This window comes from Typopeltis vanoorti, chromosome 13 (assembly GCF_054136105.1).
Source record: "Typopeltis vanoorti isolate ZY-2024b chromosome 13, IOZ_Tvanoo_1.0, whole genome shotgun sequence".
NCBI lineage: Eukaryota > Metazoa > Arthropoda > Arachnida > Uropygi > Thelyphonidae > Typopeltis > Typopeltis vanoorti.
The window spans coordinates 88021968-88039653 of NC_143561.1; the positions used below are offsets into that span (position 1 = coordinate 88021968).

The 17686-nt window shown below is 35.9% G+C and overlaps 1 protein-coding gene across 1 annotated transcript in view; it reads right to left on the reverse strand.

Moving 5' to 3' along the window:
- Window positions 1-17686, reverse strand: part of LOC150100342 (serine/threonine-protein kinase DCLK1-like) — a 427047-nt gene that overhangs the window by 72779 nt on the left and 336582 nt on the right. The window contains exon 14 of the mRNA XM_090402717.1: window positions 5524-5637. Within this exon, the coding sequence (XP_090258843.1) occupies window positions 5524-5637 (114 nt within the window). The remainder of the gene's footprint in view (window positions 1-5523; window positions 5638-17686) is intronic.

Consider the following 17686-nt stretch of genomic DNA (forward strand, 5'->3'; position numbering starts at 1 on the left):
TGCATTTATTAACAAATAAATATTACTTCTTTCTCAAGTAACGAGCTTGCACAGCAAGCATGGAGAATTTGCCCCTGCTCCCCACTTATTAACCTAGGTTGGCTGGACCCATCCTCATCTGCAACTCCTCTAAACATTCTAGTTTCTCTTACTTCACACTTCTGAACTCTCACTGAGCAACACTTTCTCAAGACTCATCTCCAAATCCATTGAAATGCAAGCTATCCACCATATATAAATACCTCTTCCCTTCTATCAAACTCCATATTATTCCTATTTCACAATCTGTGCTCTGATTCATTCGTGAGCATAGCTCTCTGTCTCAGTTTATTTCTATCATACCATAGCAGCAGACTCACAAATTTTCCTTTCTCACTCTTTTTTCCCTCATGTACTAGCAACTCTTTCATATTTTCTCATACACCACACTTGTCACTTGGTATATCATTTGTATCAGCGAAAATAAGCATTTCTTTCACCTTCACTCACCAAGAAAGCAGAATTTCGTTGCACTCTCCTTAAACGCTCCTCTTATCAATGAATCACCGTACAAATTCTGATTTTTATTCTCATGGCTTCACACTTTACTCCCCTTGTATTTCCCCATTCTTCCACTTCTGCATTATACCATCCTCCAAGCATTTCTCCAACCATTATCTCACATTTTGTTCTGTGGAGAACTCCACATAAGTGTGCCATGTTTTCCATTACCATCTGGTCATTCTCTTCATTTTCCAACATTTCATTCTTGCAGCCACTCATAGAATGTAACATCAACCACACAAATGGCATTTTCACACCTTTTGTCTTTCAACTTACTGCTGTTATTCTTCTTATCATCCCTCAGATCACTGGCATTTGCCCTTACAACACTTAAGACAAACTTGCTCTCCAGTTTCTGTTCTTCTTTCATAAATCTGTCATCCTACGAAGTGCATACATTTTGCACATGCTGCAGCAAACAAAATCACACAGGTTGAAATTGCTCACCATCAATTTACACTTCGGTGCCATTACATACATAAACATAGAATAAAACAAAAATAGAAGCTCTGAAATTTGTTTAATTGTAATGGTTGTGTACTTAATTGTGTGGTTTTCAGAGCTTCTATTTTTGTTTTATTCTATGTTTATGTATGTAATGGCACCGAAGTGTAAATTGATGGTGTGCAATTTCAACCTGTGTGATTTTGTTTGCTGCAGCATGTGCAAAATGTATGCACTTTGTAGGATGACAGATTTATGAAAGAACAAAAACTGGAGAGCAAGTTTATCTTAAGTGTTGTCTCACAAATATAATAAATATATTTATTATATATTTAATAATAAATATATATAAATAAATATATTACTGCTAATGCCTTCAAAAAGAACTTATTTTTGGTACCAAAAATCACCTTTGGCCCTCAAATTTCTCTGATGTACTTCTGGTGAAATATTAGAGGAGGCATACTTTGGAGAGTATGTGGAATGGCAGGAAATTATGTGCTTTAGTCGTCTATATGAGAATTGGAGTTAAAAAACTGATGAACAGAGTCTGCCTTATCTTTAGGAGATGTTACCATTGTACCATCAGTATGTGAGTGAGAGAGAGAGATGGAAACATACAAAAAAATAATTTTTATTATTTTAAAGTGAATAACTGATGAAACACATTTGTAGTGAAAATAAGCAATAAAAAAAAAAAAAATTATTATTATTATCATACCCTCCATGGAGTCAACAATCAGAACAAATCATCATGGGGGTTCATTCACCTGACACAGCGATCATACTGAACATTAAAATCTTTACCACTCCCTGCATTAACAGTATTTTCTGGTAATGCATTCCAATCACCCATAATTCTCCATGTAAAAAAAAAAAGTTATTCCTCACACTCTTACACGACTTCAAGGAATGACCTTTGGTTCTTCTCCTCTCACCTTTTATTCTTTTTCTAATCCCCTCACTAATTTAAATATCTCTATCATATCATCTCTTTTCATACTATTCGCTAAACTCTGTAATTTACATTCCTTTAACCTCTTTCCATTAGCAACACTAGAGAGATCTGATATGTCTTAGTCACTAGTCTTTGGATTCTCCAATGTTTCCACATCATAATGAAAACCATGCTACCAAATCTGAGTGCCAGAGTCCAAGTGTGGTCTGACTAGTGCTTTATACAGTGGTACAATCACCTCCTCATCCCTACATGTCAGTGTACCTCTTATCATGGCAGCAATACAATGTTTTTTTTAAGGCTTCTAAAACAGCTAACAATGAGACTGAATCAAATGCCTTTTCAAAATCAATAAAGGATCAGACTTAAGGATTTTTGGTATTCATTTGTCTTTTTAATGATATGTCTTACTACACACACACACACACACACACACACGCATGCATATATATGTGTGTGTGTGTGTATGTATGTATGTAGTAAGACAAATGAATACCAAAAATACTAATTTTGACCCTTTTATTGATTTTGAAAAGGGCATATATATATATATGATCAATAGTGCTGTAATTTTTTTTGAGTATTGGAAAAAATTTACTTTGTTTTGTATACTACTGGTAATGATTTTCGTAAAAATGTGTACATTGTTGAAAGGAGGTTCCTAAAAGAACAATATCATCAGCAAACTGTAGATGATTTAGTTCTTTCCCATTTACTCTAAGTCCTCTGTTTTTCCATTATAGATTTTTAAAAATTTCTTCTAGATGAAATGGCATCTCCCTGTCTATGGCTGATTGGATAGTAATTTTTAATATCTTCTGTCTCCCTTTTTTTTAAAAACTAGAATAATAACAGCATTAATCTAGTTCTTGGTATTCTCTTCTGTAGCAGGATGTAAAAATTTTACTTAGTACACTCATGACTGGTTCACCACTTGCTTTAAAAACATCTATCTCATCTTTACCTGGTGCTTTCCACTATTCATGCTTCCCACTGCATACAGAATATCTTCTTTTAAAACATCAGGGCATATTTCTTCCCCTTCTATTTGGAGTATTGATTTTTCTTTTTATATTGGTTTTTAAGTTTTGGTAATCATAGAAAGATTCTATTTATTTTTTGTCTTTAATCAGTACTCCATTTTCATCTTTAAGGACTATTCCCCCCCCCCCCCCTATGGTCAACTCTTTTCTCACTTCTTTTAGACTATTTTTTTCTAAAGTAATTCTGATTTTCCTTGTTCTGAAGTTTCTAATTTCTTGTGTCATCCTTTTTCTTATTGCTTTACATATCTCAGAAAATTCTATTCTGCTTATCTTGTCTAGATCTTTTTTCATTTTTCTTCTCTTTCTGAGAAGGTATAGGGTTTTTCATGTAATTTCCTTTCATCCTTCTTTCGGTTCATTACACCAATCTCTCTCTCTGGCATTATTATTTAGCAGTTTTTATCCAAGTTTTCATTTATATTGGTATTATCAAACTTTTCTTTTAACTCTTTTTGGAAGATCTCTGTTGTTGTTTTTTTTCCCCAGATTTGGTAAATTTATATAGTGCCTTTTACTTTTAGCCAGCATCTTTTCTGTCTTTTCCATCTTTTGCTGATAACAATTTTTGATCTAATAGCATATCCGCTCTCCAACCAAAAGGCTGTGGGTTTGAATCCCGCCATGGGCATGGATGTTTGTGATTGTCTTTGGAAATACCAGTGGTGGTCGGCGGTAGGTGGCGTTGGTGTAGTTACGGTCAGTTGGTGATTGAATGGTGGAGACGGAGTTGTAGAGCAGGTGCCCTCCCTCGATGAGTCCTTGGACTCCCTTCAAATAATAATAATAATCTATGGTCACTACAGCAGAAGCAAAAAACAGAGTCTGGTGGAAAATGGTGGTGGAAGACCTATGCTCCCAGGTGGAGTGAAGAGGATTAAGTAAGTATGGTCACTACTCCTGTACTGAAACTATTTTTTATATTTGTGTCTTGGGCAATATATTTTCTACTGGTCAAAATATAGTCTATTTCATTAAGCATCTTATTTCCATTTGCATGTCCATTTCCAATTCTTCCTTTTTTTTGAAGAAGGTATTCATTATGTAGAATCTTCTGCTTTCGAAAAATTCCATCAATCTTTCTCCATTTTCATTCCTCTAGCCCAGTCTATATTTTCCAAAAGCTACTGGATGTGCATTACTTTCACCTACTTTAGCATTAAAGTCTCCCATCAAAATTGTAAAAAATGTATCATTGCTATTAGTAGTTGGTCTAGTGTTTTATAAAATTCATCCATTTTTTCTCTGTGTTGTCTGAGGTTAGTACATAAATTTGTATAATTCTCAATTTGTAAAGAATATTTATCATAAGGTAGAGCTCAGCAATCCTGTTTATGATATATTTTATCTCTTGCATTTGATCTTTTATGGAGTGGTTAATTAGGATGCCAATTCTTCCCTGGGATTTTGGATTATCACCATAACTCCAGAACAGAAGTCCATTCTTTAGATCTATACTATTTTTGCCAATTCTCTGAAAGATAAAATGAGACATCCAATAATGTCTAATTTTATCTTTTCGGCTTCTAGTAATAATGCTGCTAGTCTTATTTGTCCAGCAGCAGTATTACTATTTATTATTATTTATTAATAAATAATAATAATATACTAATATTATAATATTAGTATAATAATAATAATATTATACTAATAATAATAAATATTATTATTAGTAGTACCCACCTGTATGTCAAGACATACTGGTGGGTACACATATTTTTCTGTTATTGATACTATTCGATTGTATGTTTCTAGTCTGGTAACAGTGTTTCTCAAATTACTTATTGAATTTGAATAAAATTAAATTTAAATTTAAAGAGCAGACCTATCCAAATGGTTTAAGCATGGCTTATCATATGAGTGATAGTCACATTCATCCTTTTTTATATGCACATTGTGGTCTTGGACAATACAGCCTTCTTTATACTTATTTCATTTTCCATCATTTGAGTATGATGGCAGTGGTGAAGTTGGTCTAATCCTTCCTTGTTGACCAGGCTTTGTGGAAGAGGAAGAAGAAAGTTCAATGTGACAGAAAAGATTATACCTTCACCCTCAAATACTCAAGTAGCAAGTTAAAAAAGAAAAGGAGAGAGAAAAGGAGGGACTAGTTTACAGATAATATAACAGATGTACATTATGTGAAGTAAGGCTTGGTCCAGGTACCTCAGGTTCACCATTTTTCCAAACCTTAACGCTAATTATGTATACATGGGCACTTCTCTAGTTCTTCTGTAGTTCAACTTTTTATTCACTGATACTTCTTATTATTACCTATCTTCAATTCTGCTGACATTGAATTTACAGTGGCCGAGGAATGCTAGGGAACTGGAGCAGTTGCAAATGACAGGGTATTTTAAAAATTATCAAAATTGCCATATATAAACAAAAAAAGTCACATATCTAGAAATTTTCCAAGGGTACCAAAAACCTAGCTATGCTATTGTAAGTTTGCATATAAGTAAATTTATATTATTATTTTTTTTTAAATATATATAATTTAAGAATTTTTAAATTACTTTATTAGTTACTTACAGCTATAAGAGCTACTCCTGCAGATTTGAAGGATGACTTGCATTTATTGTCAAAGTGAATAGTCAATTTCTGAGACACAGCTGAGAGCATTGTTTTCTCAGAAGCTAAATCATCCTAAAGACAGGGAAAAAAAAAGATCATCGAAAGCATATTAAAAACAAATAAATGTAGAAAGTGAAAATATTACAACAAGACCATCATGTAATACACTGTCATGTTTTCAAGTATTCAGAAGGGAATTTAAATTTAAATACTCTTCAAGAATTTCAATATTTTGCATATATTAATTATATATTTGGTTTAATCCTTTATCCAAGTGTAAGCAAACAAAGTTTGTGCCTGAAGTATTTTCAGGACTGGGGCAACTCATGGTAAAGGTGGTATGTTCTCATCACTTGCCTTAGTATCTCCCATTATGCAAAGCACATCTCCTTCTGGACATGTATAATGCTATGCATTAAGGGAAGGGCCACTACCCAGACCGGTTTCGACCTTTATTGAGGTCTCATCAGTGGGAGCAAGACCCAGTGGTGGAGATACTAAAGTGGAATTAATGGAGAAGTCATATTTACCTATATCAGTTGCAAAAAGGTATCACACCTTCACACCTTATTATTAAAATTCTCTGGATTAGAGATAAGTTGATGGAAGTTTTTTCACTTGGCTATGCTACCAATTATATATTTGGTTTAATCCTTTATCCAAGTGTAAGCAAACAAAGTTTGTACCTCAAGTATTTTCAGGACTGGGACAACTCATGGTAAAGGTGGCATGAGTTCTAAATACTTGCCTTAGTATCTCCCATAATGCAAGGCACATCTCCTCGCAGACATGTATAATGTTATGCATTAAGGGAAGGGCCACTACCCAGATCGGTTTCGAACTTTATTGAGGTCTCATCAGTGGAAACCAGATCCAGAGGTGGAGATACTAAGGTGGAAGTAATGGACGTCAATCCAGAAAATTTTAATAATAAGGTGTGACACCTTTTGGCAACTGGTATAGGTAAATATGACCTGCATTACTTCCACCTTAGTATCTCCACCTCTGGGTGTGGCTCCCACTGATGTGCTTTGGTGCAGAAGTGGTCCCTTTCCTTGAGGTATGAGAGGCTCTGCTTAGGGTAGGTTTTTGCCTGTCTCTCAGTGGGGTCACTACTGAGATTATGGCTCTGTCTGGTGATAGGGTGAGCCTGCCACTGGATAGAGCCAATGCTAAGAAGTTCTTCTCGGTGACAGGGTGAGCCTGACACTGAGCGGAACAATGCTGAGTTGGACGGTCCTCGGTCACTGGTAGGGAGTGGTCTGGGGGGACCGCCTAATTTTTAGAGAGGTCTTTACTTAAACAGCACCTCAATAAAGATCAAAACCGGTTCATAGCATTATACATGTCTTCAAGGAGATGTGCTTTGCATTATGGGAGATACTAAGGCAAGTGATGAGAACTTATACCATCTTTACCATGAGTTGCCCCAGTCTTGAAAATACTTCAGATGCTTACACTTGGATAAAGGATTAAACCAAATATATAATTGGTAGCATAGCCAAGTGAAAAAACTTCCATCAATTTTGAATATATATTTAATAATAAGACTTGGAAATGTTTTATGAAATAGAGTTATAAGTCTGATCTGGCTGTCACTGTGCCACATCTTTCTTTACTCATCCAAGCATCGCTCCAATTGCTTCAAGCAGTGAATTCCATTCACTTATCAATCTCCATGGGAAGAATTTATTTATTACAGCTTTACTTCATGCTTCTAAGTAAATATTGATTTCTCATCCATTCCCTCTCAAGAAAAATTTCTATAAACACCTCAAAAAGCTCTTCTAAAATTTTTATCTTAATCACGCTTCTTCTTTTTTTCCTTAATACATAAGCCATATAGCACGCATTTAGTTTTACAGAGCATTCTACTTAACCTATTTTTTTTGGGCTACGACTTATAATTAATACATAAGATTTGTTTCTAAAATAAACTGGCCAAATGAAAGCATCTTATCAAAATTAAAAATTAAGAAATGAAATGGGATGGAAGACCTACCTTCACAATTCCAAAATCTGAATAAAATAATAGATCTCAAGAAGAATATTTTGCAAAAAGATAATGAAGTAATGAAGGAATAAATATACTGTAAACAATCATACTGTTGGTGAAGAAGGAAAGAAATTTTTTTTGTCACAAAACTAAATCGAGAACTAGGGTGAACAAAAATATTGCTTAGACAGTTGTAATGTAAATGTAAACAGATGTGAATGAATCTTCACAGAATGGAGCTGTTTTGAATCAAAGTAGTCTTCAGAAATGTGATTCCAGAAGTGCAAAAGGAAAAAAAAAATAATAGTGCTCTCTGTATAGATTGCCAGCCTGGTTGGTGAGCAGCTAGCATACCTGTGCTCCAATCAACAGGATGCAGGCTTGAATTTCACTGTGAATATGGATGTTTGGGATTGTCTTTAGGTGGGAGATGAATTTTATTGCCAGTGCGAGACCACTGCCCCACTTATTAGAGGCCTGAAGTGGATTGAAAAAGTTCCATGTTTGATTCCTAAGCAGGGTTTTGACACTATGCAAAAAATAAATTAAAAATACAAAAAATATATATAAAATTGATAAAAATAGGAAAAAAAAAACCTTAGTCCACCCATGGTACATAATGTACTAAATAACCTTTTATTGGTGGATGCCATCTTTTTATGTTGCTCCATAAAATACCACCAAAATACCTCCAGAAAGCACTGAGGTATTTTGACTAGTTGTGAGTTTCAAGTTGATTTTAAAATGGCTGAGTTGCTAGATTTCTGAAATTATGTAGGGGACAGGGAATTTATGCATTGCTATTAATTTTGATTGCTACAATTGCAGATATACATAACTTTATATTTTGTTTTCTTAAAAATTAAGGACTGTAATTTTTTCAATTTGTGGAATGTGGTTCTGTTCTATTGCATGAGCTGCAATATTGGTTTTTACGGCTCTAGGATTTTCATTCATTTGTATCTTTTTCTTTTTACTAGTTCTATAAAAATTGTCCAGAATGGGCAAGCCACAATCTCAGAAATGCTTATACAAGCAAGATCATAATGACCTGATCATAGAACCAACATATACCAAATCACAGTCTGATTGACATGGAAAACAATATACTAAATTATGATGTTGAAGCTTAAACTATAGACAATGGGAAGAGCTGGGTGATGTCGATATAAGCATTTCTTGATTCAGTAGAAGTGGTAGCAGTGTGTCAGAAATGAGTGCTGGCAGAGATAGATATGAGTGGTGTGATTGAGGCAGAGGAAGGCAAGCATGAAGAGAAGATGGTTATAACATTAGGAAACGTAGCACAATTGAAGGATTAATTGAGTAGGTGAATGTCAAGCAAGGATAGGACACTTGGGGAGAGAGAGAGAGAAGTACTGAGAAGAAGTGAAAGGAATGGAAAATGAGTTAAGAGGCATAGCAAGGAATAAAGAGATTAGAAGACTTGCAAAACTAACTGACATGACACAAACAAGAGTAGGAGTGAGAGAGTTATCAGAATGATAGAAGGAAAGAGAGAAAATAAGAGGACATTGTGAAAATGTAGGAGCAAGAGATCGGGAGATGAGAGGAAAGAAGGTAAGTGAGAGAAGGGGAGAGAGAGAGAATGTTGAGGGAGAGTATGAGTGAGTGAGAGAGAGAAGAATGCAGGTGAGCAAGAAATGAATGGATCAATGAGAAATGTGATGTATGGAGATTCACTGATTCATGGTGTGCAAAATAGAATCATAGAGGAGCGCATGCATGGAGGAATGATAGATATGGTGGTATGAATGAATGTAGAGAGGTAGCATGAATCGAGTGGAGAGAGATCTAACACCACCATCACTACCCTTCTCTTTTTTTGAAGGTGTGAAGTAGCTACTTCCATGTTTCATCTGCAGAGTAGGGCCTTCGTGAAGTGCAGGTGAAGGCCTTGTTGGGCATGCTTCACACACCATTATCATCATTATTCAACTGAGGAGCCAGTTTCTACTCCATTTGAGGGTACAGCAGTAAACCAGTTTGCTACAGGCTGACTGTCAGATAACTGGACCGAATCCTATGGTAATACATCTCTTCAAGACTTCCTAATAGCTGGCTAATAATCCTGCTACCGATCACTCAGGCAGGTCATACCTGGAGGGATACTGATATAACGGTATGCATGGGACACTGTCTGTAGTCACACGGAGTCTCCTGTGTGAGTTATGTACATAAGTCTCTCATCTCCAAGTGCATGTCTCTGGTCTTTATGTTTCCTGAATTAACAATTCTAACATGAAAGACAATACCACTCCATAAAAAATAAAACAAAATAAAAAGAAAAATTAAAAATACAACAAAAAATGGAAAATAATAAACATATTCTAACCCCCCCCTCACTAAAAATGACACCAACATTTCTTCCGATAAAATATACTTTCACATCATTTAACCAACATTTGAGGCATCAATACAAACATCAATGATATACACCACCATTTACAAACATCAGAACCTGATTTCCTTTTCTTAACAAAACCCCAATTAGCATCCTCCATGACCATGGTGCACCTCAATTGTTCCAACTACATCCTACATGATGCAATCTGCAAAAAAAAAGGGAGGAACGTGTAGGGGAGCCAGTTTGCTCTGGCTCAAGATTTCCTTACTTCACTTTATAGCCTTCATTTGCAGTCTATGCTATTCATCTAACTTTGACAACCATGCTGCCATTTTTGACTGCTTATCACTAAAAATTTATTTCATACAAACTAATTAATTACCCAAATTGTGAGATTGTCTCCAAGGAAACTAATATCCATAACAGAAACTGGCTCCCCTACTCCAACTTCACAGATCACGCCAGAAGAGAAACTGAATAATTTCAATTAATAATTTTTGCTGTTGAAAGTTGACTCATTTCAAGTTGATAGACAGACACTAGAAAGTAGTATATGGCAGAGTGGAATCTAGAAGAATGATAGTGATTAGCGGCATACCCCCAGTGTTCAATACTAGGGCCACTACTCTTCAATTTGTATACCAATGTATTGGGAAAGATTTAACAGGGGATATTCAGTCGTCTGCTGATAATGCAAAACTGGGAGAGAGAGAGGGGGGGGGGGCATATTGCAAAAGTTGGTAGAATGGCAGAAAGGATTACTTAGATGTTGAAAAATATGCTAACAAGTAAGGATAAGGAAGCTATTATCCTTCTTTATAAGGCTACGATTCAGCTACATCTTGACTACTGCACAGAGATTTGGTCACCTGGGTTTCTTAGGGACCAGGAGGTGGTGGTGGAGAGGATTCAGAAACAAGTGACCAAGACAGTGACAGGTTTGTGGAATACTCCCTACAAGGATAGGTTGAAGATTTGTGGATTACAAAATTTAGTTGGTAGGCAGAAAAAAAGAAGAATATGACAGAAACTTTAAGATATTAAAGCAGTTTTATAAAATTGAGGCAAGTGAATTTTTCTATATGTGACAAATAGAGAACTAGGGATCCTCCATGGAAATTACATAAGAGTGTGATTAGTAGGGGTGTGCAGAGCAGATTTTTTGTGTGGTGAGTGAGTGGAATGGATTGCCAGAATTGGTTACAAGTTCCCTGACAGTGAATTCAAGGAGAGATATGGTAGGATTTGTGTATATAATGGTTAATTTAGGTCTCCCACAATGAGTCTCTAGACTCCATGGAAATGTTTTAAAATAATAAGAATAAGAATAATAATTTGCCATTAGTCATGACTTATGGCAAATAGTTAACGTACCAACAGGACTTATCAATCAACCTGATCAGTCTTCCAACACTGGATCTTTTCTTAACTAACTTTCCCTCCAAGTACACTGCACATACCTGCCCTGCCCTGCCCTGCCCATGGCAACTGACCACAGTTTTATTTAAGTCTCCTTTTCTAGTGTTCATCCTCCTTCCAGCCAATCTCAGTCTCATACCCTATGATAACCAATTCTGCCAAATGGGAAGATCTCTGGAATTTTCATGCCTCCTTTCCATGGTCAGATTACTGTTTTTGCTCTCCTGATCCAAATAGCTGTATTGAACTAATAAATGAAATAATTCTCACTGGAATGAGCCTTCATTCCCCACTCCACTGAAACCTCTCAACCTACATCTAAGCTCTGGTTCTCAAGAAAAAAAAAGAAAAAAAGTTCATCTGCAGTCCATGTTAAAAATGCAGCATATGTTCAGTGGCTTAAATTAAATACCCCCAACTTCACATTCAGCTTTCACAGTGTCCTGTAACGTGTAAAAAAGTAATCAATGATTCCAAAGCAGACTTCATACGAATGAAATTCAATACACTTGCTTCCTGCTCAACTGGAAGTTGAGTCTTCTAGTCCCGTGCTAAGGATGTTGGGAGCTGAGCTTCCTTGTTCTCACATCTTAATGGTACCATGGTAACCTCACCCAAAGAAATGATGGACCTCTTGGCATCAGTATTTTCCTCTAACTCTTGCTTGCCACAAACTTCCCGCCAATACCTCCTCTGAACTTTTGCCAGAAGGGCATCATGAAAACCCAAAAACCCTGATTAATCTCGATACTAATAACATTCCTGCTCCAGATGGTATTCCTCCAATTGTGCTCGAAAATTAACACTCATCTTGTATAGCCCATATAAGCTATCATATTCTACTGGCATCTACCCAACAGCATAGAAGTAGGACTTCATCCAGCCTGTACCTAAAAAAACGGAGACAAAAGTCAGCCATCTGACTATTGTCCCATTGCATTCACCTCAGTACTTTCAAAAGTGATAGAGAAGGTTATCAATAACCAGCTTCTTCACTACCTAGAGACTCATCAATTAATTATCAATCACTAATATGGATTCTGCTATTCTTGTTCTACAGCTGACCTCCTTGATAATCTTGTCCACCTTACTAAGACACAGTCCATGGAAAAATTTGATATTTCAATTTGTCACTCTTGATATTTCAAAGCATTCAATCATGTCTGGTATTGAGGTCTCCTAAACAAGCTACTATCTTATGGCATCAATCCTGCACTCTGTGGTTGAACTGACAGCTTTCTTACTGATTGCTCACTGTGTGTATGTGTGTGTCATGGTGGATGGCTTCATCTCATAAGATTTCTCTATCAGTGCAGGAGCACCCTAGGATTATATATTCTCACCCATGCTGATCCTCCTTTACATCAATGATCTTCTTTCACCGACTTCTCCCTCTTCACAGTTTGCCAATGACAGCACTCTTCATTTCTCTTCCTCATTTGAGAAATACATTAGTACTAAAATGATAGAAGCCTCAAAATCTTCCATAACTGATAACTTAAATACTGATCTCTTCAACATCCTCAACTGAGGTGAAGACAACTTAGCGAATTTCAATGCTAATAGAAACTCAGATGCCTTATTACTTGCAAAAAAGATCTCACTTCACTCCCACATACTTTTGATAATGTTCCACTTTTCTTTCAAAATTAGCTTTATCTTCTTGGGCTGACTGCTACATCTGGTTTATCCTGGCATAAACATATTAGGAAAAAGAAAACCAGGATGTCAGATGTCCTCTTAAGAGATTTAACGATGAATTCCAAGGCCAGAACAGGCCACTCTAGGACTAAATCCTTGCTAAGCATGATGATCATGACAAACATATTACATATACAGCCTTCTCAGCCTCTAAAAAGTATGGTATTATTATCCATTCGAAACATTACTTCCCCCTCTGCTCAACTCCTAACACTTGATAAGTCCAAGATTCCCAAACCTCCCTAAGAATTCTTGATTATATACAGAAGAAGGTAAGCCACTTAACGGATGATCTTTCCTTCACAGATTCAATTCAGTCACTTTTCCATAGGTGCTCTGTTTCTGTACTGTGGCTTTTTCTATAAATACTTTCATGGGAATTGATCTTATGAATTGGCCAATGCCATTCTTTCACTTTATTCTAACTAAGAATTAGAGCAGCCACTGTCCAACTCCAAACTGGCCTGGTTGGCCGAGTAATTATCACACCTGCTCTCTCGACCCAACAGGTCACAGGATCGAATCCCACTGTTTGCATGGTTGTTTGTGATTGTCTTTAGGTGGGAGATGAATTTCATCACCCAGTATGATACCACTGCCCTGCTTATTAGACGCTTGAAAAAGTTCCATGTTTGGTCTCCAGAGCAGGACTTCTGAACTATCTAAATATAAATTTAAAGAAATACAAAAAAAAATAAAAATAAATAAATAAAATAAAATAAAATTGATTAAAAGAAAGAAATCCTTAGCTCATCATGGTACAAATGTACTATAGGTTTACTAATAACCTTCCAAGAGTGGAAACCACATTAAAAAAATAATAATAATAAATAATAAATGCCAAACAAACTTCTCATTACCCTCCTTCATTCTTCGGAATAATCTCCACCATACTGAAAGTTTATTTTTCACTTGGTCAGACTATAATAAATTTAGTTTAATCCTTTATCCAAGTGTGTGCAAACAAAGTTTGCGCCTGAAAGTATCTTCAGGACTGGGGTAAAGTGGTACAACACCGGGCGACTCCTTGCAAAGGTGGAGCAAGCTACCAACACTCCTATCTCAGTATATCCCATAATGCAAAACACATCTCCGTGCAGATATGTATATGTATAATGTTATGCATTAAGGGAGGGGCTACTACCCAGACTAGTTCCGACCTTTATTGAGGTTTCTACAGTGGCAGCCAGGCCCAAGTGGAGATACCAAGGCAGAAGCATTAGCAAGGTCATCTCCTCCTATAGGAGCTGCCAAACGGTGTGCCACCTTTTTATTAAATTACTCTGGATTTAGAGAAAGATGTTGAAAGTTTGTTTTTCACTTGGTCAGACTATAATAAATTTAGTTTAATCCTTTATCCAAGTGTGTGCAAACAAAGTTTGCGCCTGAAAGTATCTTCAGGACTGGGGTAAAGTGGTACAACATCGGGCAACTCCTTGCAAAGGTGGAGCAAGCTACCAACACTCCTATCTGAGAGACCTCAATAAAGGTCGAAACTAGTCTGGGTAGTGGCCCCTCCCTTAATGTATAACATTATACATATCCGCAAGGAGATGTGTTTTGCATTATGAAAGATACTGAGATAGGAGTGTTGGTAGCTTGCTCCACCTTTGCAAGGAGTCGCCCGGTGTTGTACCACTTTACCCCAGTCCTGAAGATACTTTCAGGCGCAAACTTTGTTTGCACACACTTGGATAAAGGATTAAACTAAATTTATTATTATCTCCACCATACTGTTTATATCACTGAACACAACCTTCAACTTTCAACTCTTTAAGAAATATATCAACAGATTACTTCTTTCTCCAACAATTCGCAAATTCAATTTACAAAGGCCCAAAACTTGGTTAAAATGTTGTGCACAGTTGATTTTGGAATCCCCAATTCATCTTCAATCAATCTCACGGACGATTTTGGGTTTTCTTTGATGAAATCACGCACTTTTTGGATGTTAACTTTGCTTAGTCCAGTTTTTGGATGGCCCGGCTTTTCATCATCCTCAAGCATCTCACAACCACTTTGAAATCGCTTAAACCACTTGTAAACTTGAGTACGGGATAAGAATTCATCACTGTATGCTTTTTGAAGCATTTGACGTTTCGGTAAAACTTTTACCAAGTTTAACACAAAAGTCAATCGCAGCTCTCTGTTTGAAACTCATTTTCTGACCATTCGTCAAAACACAATGTCACTCTTGGCACTATAACTCGACTTCTAATGAAACAAATGTCATAAACAGTTGACACAACACTAATGAAGGTTGCCGCTTTGACAACAAAAAGATACAACAGGTGGCGCCACTAGTTTCTTCTATTTTCAAAAAATTCGGTTTCTTTTTTGGACAGAGGTTGTATGTTTGTTAAAAGAAGTTATGAAAGTTTGGTAATGACAGAAGTGTCCTATCCTACAAAACTGCTTTAGTGTTACTTTAGATGAATCTGCTGACATATGCGATATAGCCCAGTTAAGCATTTTTACAAGAGAAGTTGATTATTTTAACTTTTTTGAAGAACTTATTGGTCATGAATTGCTTAATGGAAAAACATATTTCAGAGAATCAGAAAGTAAAATCATGCCTAGAAAATCTACAAATAAATTCTAGTAAATTCATCAGTGTTTGTACTGACAGAGTACCATCAATGATAGGTAAAGCTGCTGGGACTACAACTTTGCTTGAAAACTTTTTCTGCCATCCTTTACTAAAACATCACTGCATTATACATTGAGTCACTCTGTGGAAAAACGTTAAATTTGCAGCATGTTATGTTACTAGTTGTGACATGCATGAATAAAATTAGAGAAAGAGGATTAAACAGAACAGAATTCAGAGAATATTGTGAAATGTTAGATTTGGAATATGGCAATCACATTCTTCATTGTGTGGTGTCATGGCTTTCTACAGGACAGCTTCTGAGTAGATTCTGGAAACTGAAAAATACTGTTCATTTTGTAGAATAGAAAAATGAGCTGCCTGAGGAAAGAGCCCTTTTATGTGATAACAACTGGCTGCTTGATTTAGGATTTTTAGCTTATGTTACCAGTCATCTCAATGATCTAAATTTGAAACTGCAGGACAAGAAAAAATTGTTTACTAGCTTAGTAAATAATATCAATGTGTTCAAGATAAATTTAAAACTATTTACTTCTCAGTTATAAAATGAGGATTTGAGCCAGTTTCTGCACTGAAAAGAGCAGAGAGTGAATGTACTGAAGATAATGGCAATTTTACAAAATATATTGAAAAATCAAGTTATTGCAAGAGTCAGATGAAAATCGTTTTTGTGATTTGGCTAAAGAAGAGGACTGCATGCTTGCATTTATAAACCAATTTCCATTTAGTGAACAAAAAATCATAAAGATGCCTAGTAACATACAAATGGAACTTACTGACTTGAAAACAAATTCATTATTGAACATGAAATTTAATAAACTTCCCTCAATCCCAAATGCTTCTAACATGATTAATTTCTGGCGATCATTACCCTGTGACATTTTCCAGAATTAAGAAAATTTGCCCAGAGTTATATCTGTCATTTTGGAACAATGTGAACAAGCATTTTCAGCCATGACATTGATTAAAAACAAAATGAGGTCACGACTGACTGATTCAGTAACTAATTTAACTTAAAAAATTAAAAGCTTGGCAAAATCAAAACAGACTCAAAAGTTTCATTAAGGTAAGTAATGTTTATCTCGTTTTATATTAAATCAATAAGTCATGTCTATATTAACATATTTTTACAGAGAGTTTTTAAGGGTACAAGAGTTATATGGCGCATCTGGATTCATGTGAAAAAATTGGCGCATGGAACGTAAAAGGTTGGCCACCCCTGGCTTACACTGTAGCTTGCAAGAGTCAAAAAGCGTAACTTTCACTAGGCCAAGCAGATAAATTTTCACTTGATCCAACAGCCATCAAGTTTCTCTCTTACCAAGAAGCTTGAATAATCATTCCTCTCACACATCCTGAAGGTATACTATATCATAACATTACCTAAGACTAAGGACTAGCATCATTCTTCTGCAACTCCTCCACAGATTCCTTGCCTCTTACTGTTTTGTGCAGAAAGCCATGAGAAGAAACCTGAAGAGATAATAGCTTAAAATCCATCCTATATCTCTACAATCTTGCATTCTTTAACATGGAAGAAGCAAGCCTATATTCAGCAAACTTCAAAAGGAAGATAAAAGTCAGCTGTCAAACTATCATTCCACTGCGCTCACCTCAGTTCTATTAAAAAAACAATGGAGAAGGTCATTAACAGTCAGATTCTTCACCACCTGGAAATCCACCAATTAGCGACAACCAATATGGATTCTGACTCTCTCAATCCACAGCAGATCTCCAAGAACTACTCACCAAACTACATTCTGACAGTCTCTGTCCTCCTCCTTTTGCAACTGGGTTCCAGTTTTAGAAAAATTATTTTGCTGGTTTATAAGTAAAATATAGACAAAATAATAAACAAACTGTCTGTGAACTATCTTTATAAGCTGGCTACTTATATATGGAGGATGTTGACTTCATATCAATTGCCTTAGTATCCCATAAAGTACACTTCCTTTTGAATGTGATATATTGCTTTGCATTATGAGAAGGGTCACCACCCAGACTGGTTTCAACCTTTCTTGAGGTC